The sequence below is a fragment of the Brassica oleracea genome, chromosome C9 (assembly GCF_000695525.1).
Source record: "Brassica oleracea var. oleracea cultivar TO1000 chromosome C9, BOL, whole genome shotgun sequence".
Taxonomy (NCBI): Eukaryota; Viridiplantae; Streptophyta; class Magnoliopsida; order Brassicales; family Brassicaceae; genus Brassica; species Brassica oleracea.
In genome coordinates this window covers 43,273,655-43,279,603 of record NC_027756.1, presented here as the reverse complement: position 1 = coordinate 43,279,603, position 5,949 = coordinate 43,273,655, and the positions used below count along the sequence as shown (strand labels likewise).

Below are 5,949 nucleotides of genomic sequence, written 5' to 3'. Positions count from 1 at the left end.
AGTTGACTAACTTATAACAACAAATCTACACAATTTAAATTGCAAACCACTAAGCAAAATATCAGGGACAACAACTACAACTCTTGTTACATATTTAAAACCCGAAAGAGCATATTTTTAAAAAAAATTCAAATCAAAATGATATCGTTTTGCCTTGTAAACGGTTGACTAACTTTTGACAACAATTCTACAGTATTTAAACTATTAACCGATCCAAAAAGCCATATCAGTGGAACATTATCAACATAAACCATAGTAGAAAGCAGACTCCGAACAAGGCTACCATTTTATTCTCATGTTTGAATAACATTTCAACACATATGTGGAAATAAACTCATGCAAGAAGAGACAAAACCACAAAACTTAGACAAACAAGCAGAATGATAGGAAGTTTTTTATGTGGAGCTGAAGAATGAGGAACTTCAACAAGTCTTGAGATATCAAGTCGCTGGAGTGATCCTCTGTCTGTACTGAAACTCCACCCAACAATGTATTGATCACTGACCGCTGCACCTGTTGCTGCAGAGAACCCAACAAACAGTCTCGAACTATTTCTAAAAACTTCTGTAAGATTGATGTGTTGTGACAAAAGAGACCGACTTGGCTTCTGGACTTTAAGTGGAGCAATAGCAACATTGATTACAGTGCCTTCATAATCCACCCAAACCTGTATAGGCTTTCCGCTCAAGAGGTTTATGCTTTCGTTTTTCCCTTTCATGTCTGAATAGTAAGATGCTGAAGCTACTCCGACAGATACAGGACTGTTCACATCAATCCCCACGTGATTGTTAATGACATCATTGAACTCAGGGTTCCAAATAGTGTCAAGCTCAACAGCAAGAACGTGAGAAGAGGGAGATGATTCAAGTGCTGATGCGTTGAAAGCCCCCAAGTAACTTGTTGCCTCTGCGTGTGAGAAATCTCGTGAAGGAGATACTAGGAAGGCAATACCATGGCCGCCTTCATGACCTTTCTTAGGCACCAGAGCACACACGAAATGCGTTGAGAAAGAGAGTGGTTTAGAGGAACTGAGCTCAACTGGTTTCTTGTAAAAAGCATGACCAATTTGATTCATTGAAGTGTTTGTCAGCTGTAATAATCCACTGGGAACTACCTTTGCAGAAGCATCTAGATAAAGATCTTCTTGGTCAAGAAAGTTTTCATAAACAAACCTTGTTTCTTGTTGACTTGATAGAGAGATGAGATGAAGAGAAGAGATAATCAGAATATTAAGCAGCCAACGAGCCATTACCAATGATGAAGCAGAGAGAGTTTGGATCTAATGTGCAGATCTTCTTGACCTCAATACAATGATAAACATGAAAAAACGTGAGCTTCTATTTTAGTAATCAAAGCCTACCAAACTTTCTAATGTTGTTTATTTTAATAACAAGCTTCAGAACGTGGTTTGATTTTCAAAATGTTCCAGTTTGAGACGTATTTTAACTTACAGATCTCAACTTCAATCAGAGATTCAGAGTAGACAACCGCGTCAACTAATGGGCTATTCTGAAACCTGAAAGTAACAATAGTATAATGCACCAACTTGAGCTCTATTAAATGGAAGCAGACAAAAAAATACTATTAAAATAACATATCCTAAACATGGCCCTGACCTTCCGGTGGCAGAATAAAAAATACATGTTTTGTGATGATACTTCGACGCAATTATGGGCGAGACCAAAAGGAAGAAGCCTAGGAAAGTCTGGCATATGCATGACAACTTTCTTTAGATGATGAATATGACAACTTATAGAAATTATAGTTAGGTGACTTAGGTCCTTCCTTGTCAACCTAACCCTCTGCTTTAGAGTTGCAGGAGAATACATCTTCACATTAACAACAACTCTTCTGCAACTCAGAAACCGCAAATGACTGGGGGAATTGTATATATATAGAGCGTCTTCTTTCATGGGATGAAAAGAAGAGATCATCAGGAACTGAAGCAACCTACAAGTCACTGCTGATGATGAATAAGAGAGTCTAACCGGGGCTTCTAGCTCTAGTGGTAAAGGGCTTACAGCTGTGAGTACCGCCACATGGGTTCGAATCCCGGCCACTGAGGAATTAACATTTCGGCATCGCCAGGGACAGATGACCGACACGTGGCAACACATGACTAGTCTGGATCACTTCTGTGGGACCAGGATACCTCTGTATAATTCAAAAAAAAAAGAATAAGAGAGTCTGGATCTTTGTTGAAAAACATAACCTGGAAAGCTGAAGAGAAAGCAGTAATTATGAGAAAAAAATATTAGCATCCTATGCATGTAGTCGCCGTTTACTTCCCTTTACAAACGAGACTCCAGTAATGCCATATGCTAGTATTAGATAAATCAACAATATAGCTTTATTTGAGACAATATATTAACTAAAAGGCAGAAAATCAACGCAATGAAACTACCGAAATGCTGCATGTGGGTGTGTACCTAAAACGGTAAAAACGGGTCAAGCGCATATTAACTTATACTCCCTCTGTTTCAATATATTTCAATATAAATGATGCTTAGGCTTGCTGTAATGTGCTCTATAAGGTGGTTTCAAAAATTATTGCAAATAGGCTAAAGCTGCTTCTACCTCGTATCATTACTGAGAACCAATCGGTGTTTGTTAGAGGTCGGCTGTTGATGGAGAATGTGTTACTTGCGTCGGAGTTGGTTAAGGATTATCACAAAGAATCTGTTTTCCCGAGGTGCATGATGAAGATTGACATCTCGAAGGCATTTGATTCTGTGCAGTGGCCGTTTGTTTTGCAGTGTTTGGAGGCGATCTAGGTGTCCCGGGAAAGTTCATTCATTGGATAAAGCTCTGCATATCTACTCCTTCCTTCATAGTACAAGTTAATGGGGAACTAGCTGGGTATTTTCAAAGTGTGAGAGGGTTGAGACAGGACTGTTCTCTCTCCCCTTGTCTTGTGTATGAATGTACTCTCTCACAAGTTAGACAAAGCTGTAAGAGATAAGAAGTTTAAGTTCCATCCTCGGTGTAAATCAATTTCTCTGACTCATCTTTGCTTTGCTGATGATCTTATGGTGTTTATAGAAGGAACGAAAGAGTCTATTGAGGGGGCCTTGTCTGTCTTTGATGGTTTCGCAAAGTGTTCTGGGCTGAGTATAAGCATAGAGAAATCAACAATTTATATGGCTGGTGTGTCAAGGGATGAAAGGAGTAGGGTATTAAAGGATTTCCCATTTGCTGAGGGTGCGCTTCCGGTCCGCTATTTGGGACTTCCATTGATGACAAAAGTTATGAATAAGCAAGACTACTTGCCTTTACTGGAAAGGATTCGTTGTAAGATCAACTCATGGACGTGCCGGTTTCTTTCTTATGCGGGGAGGCTGCAATTGATTAAAGTTGTATTGATGAGTATTGTTAATTTTTGGGCAGCTGTGTTCAGGCTACCAAGTAAGTGTATGAAGGATGTGGAGTGTCTTTGTGCTTCGTTTCTCTGGTCAGGGCCTGTTCTAAAGTCTGCTGGAGCAAAAGTTGCATGGAAAGATATAAGAACGATGGAGAGTGAAGGAGGTCTGGAGATTCGGGTATTAAAAGAAGTCAATATGGTATATGGACTAAAGCTCATTTGGAGGTTGCTATCAGGTGACTCGCTTTGGGGGAAATGGATAAAATCCTATCTTCTAAAGAAGAAGTGTTTCTTGGAAGTGAAGTTGAATACTCAAGCCGGTTCTTGGATGTGGAGAAAAATGTTGAAATTGAGAGATGTCGCTAAAACTTTATGTAAAAAAGAAGTGGGAAATGGCCGTCATGTCTCGTTTTGGTTTGATAATTGGTCTGCTAAAGGGGTGCTATTTGATACTTTGGGAGAACATGGTATCATTGCAATGGGTATAAGGAGAGATGCTACGGTTGAGGAAGCTGTTATGTCTAGGAGGAGGAGAAGAAGACACAGAACAGAGGCGCTAAATGAAGTAGAAGCAGTGATGACTGAGGTTAAAGAGAAGATGAGGCAGAATATTATGGATGTTACTCTTTGGAGGATGAAGACGGGATTTAAATCTACTTTCTCTTCTTATGAAACTTGGTTGTTGGTGCGTGAATCTCATGCTCAATGCTCATGGGCAAGAGGCGTTTGGTTTTCTATGGCTACACCAAAGTTTGCTTTCATGACTTGGTTGGCGATGTTGGACAGGTTATCTACCCTGGATAGAGTCTCCAAATGGTTTCAGGGTAAATGCCACAGAGATTAGAAACCATTTATTTTTTGAGTGCTCTTATTCTACTCAGCTCTGGGAATCTCTCACGCTTGGTATTCTGGGAAGCTCTCACTCAAATAATTGAATGTTATAGTGGCTCAGATTTCGGGAAGTACTTTGAGTAAGATGGGTTCATTTTGCGTTAGATATGCTTTCCAAGCTGCAATTTACGCGTTATGGAGAGAGCAAAACAGGATAAAACATCGAGGGAAGTCTATGGTTATTTATGTTCTGAAGAAGCTAGTTGATAAAGGGGTAAGGAACAAGTTAAGCTTGATGAGAGGGAAGAAGGGGAGAAGTATGGATGGTGCTCTCCAATTCTGGTTTGGTACTAGAGTGTATTGGAGTAGATTGAGAGTAGAGGTATAAGGAGTAATGTTTTTTTTTGAAATTTGTCTACACTTGGTTGTAAAAAAGCTTTTTTGATGAATAAAATTTAACATTCATTCAAAAAAAATGATGCTTAGGAATTTAGTTTTTCAGTTTAAATGAAGTTTTCAATAATTTATGTAAGAATTTAAACTACTTAGTTTTTTTTTTTTTACTATTTATAGTCTGTAATGTGATTTTTATTGGTTGAGTTTGTTTTAAATAATGCTATTTTGAAGTAGAAAAGATAAAATTTAATAAAAAAATAGATTTTTTAATAAATGTATCAAAACATTAAACATCAAATAAAACAAGACAGAAGGAATATATGTCTTTCAAACAAACGACAATTTGCACCGAATCTTAAAAACAAAAACCAACGCGGCCTAATTGCAACATAACTTCTCAAGTTTGAAATTTGGTTTAGTGTTTTGTGTGTGTGTGTGTCAGATTGGTTCCACTCAGCGTTTTAGACCGCACTGGCCAGCCGTGAATCGGAGAGTTATCCGTTTGGTTCATTGCGGAACCTCTAAAATCCATTAAAAATGCCAAAACCGGTGAGAATCTGCTCAAACCGGAGAAATACTAAAACTAAGTTTTCAACATTGTTTTAGTGACTGGGCATTAAGTTGATCGTTTCTATCTAATTTGAAGGATTTCTTCTAACTAATATAAAAAACTGATGAAGAAACAAAAAGGTGGGAGAATGAATGGTTTTACAAAAACTTTGAATTCAAGAAGAAAAAAAAAACTGAACGGAAAAAAATTGAGGAGGTGTGGCTTGCGTTTTTGAGAGAAGAAAAATTTAATTGATAGATAATAGGGTTTTGTTTAATACGTGTATTAAATAAAGTAAAGAATATGTTAAAAAATTATGTATGATATGCATCTATATATCTAAATTATTGTTTGTCTCTCTCCTGTTGCGCCACGTATGCAGACATGTCAGAAAGTCGGGCTCTGTGAGTGTGACATGTGTCCCCATCACTAAAACTCTGAGTTTCATTTATTCGGGTGTGTGATGCATGTGGACTTTAGTCTATATTCGGGCTTTATGTTTGTCTTAATGAAACAATATCATCCATGTCTCCCAGAATAACCCTCAAACTCGAAATCCTTTCTGGGAAAATGAGAACGAAAGAACCCAACTCTATATTCTACGAGATTTCCCAGTTCCGCGGATTTGTTCGTTAAAGCACTCGCGAAAAGCACCCGAATTTTATACGATCACCATAGGAGAGAAGGGTTAAAGCGACTCTCGGGAGGAGGAGGAGACCGGGTAGAAGGAAGATATTGAGTCCGGAAATGGCGGGTCTGGCTCGGTCGATGGAGAGAAGTGAAGGAGGAGTGATGATCCGGGTGAGAATGA

The 5,949-nt window shown here is 38.5% G+C and overlaps 2 protein-coding genes across 3 annotated transcripts; one reads left to right on the top strand and one right to left on the bottom strand.

Moving 5' to 3' along the window:
• Positions 1-291: 291 nt before the first annotated feature.
• LOC106317696 (L-type lectin-domain containing receptor kinase I.9-like) lies at positions 292-1,508 on the bottom strand. 2 transcript variants are annotated; one of them, XM_013755468.1, is made up of 2 exons: positions 1,452-1,508; positions 292-1,295 (listed from the first exon to the last, which is right to left on the bottom strand). In XM_013755468.1, exon 2 carries the CDS (start codon positions 1,247-1,249, stop codon positions 335-337), a length of 915 nt encoding a protein of 304 aa, XP_013610922.1. In that variant the 5' UTR covers positions 1,250-1,295; positions 1,452-1,508; the 3' UTR covers positions 292-334. The 2 variants fall into 2 exon arrangements, with proteins under 2 accessions (XP_013610922.1, XP_013610921.1); XM_013755467.1 differs by having other exon boundaries at positions 292-1,301; positions 1,452-1,494.
• Positions 1,509-2,918: 1,410 nt separating this feature from the next.
• LOC106315103 lies at positions 2,919-4,580 on the top strand. The gene is made up of 2 exons (XM_013752873.1): positions 2,919-4,185; positions 4,306-4,580. Exons 1-2 carry the CDS (start codon positions 2,919-2,921, stop codon positions 4,578-4,580), a joined length of 1,542 nt encoding a protein of 513 aa, XP_013608327.1.
• The last annotated feature ends 1,369 nt before the right edge of the window (positions 4,581-5,949 follow it).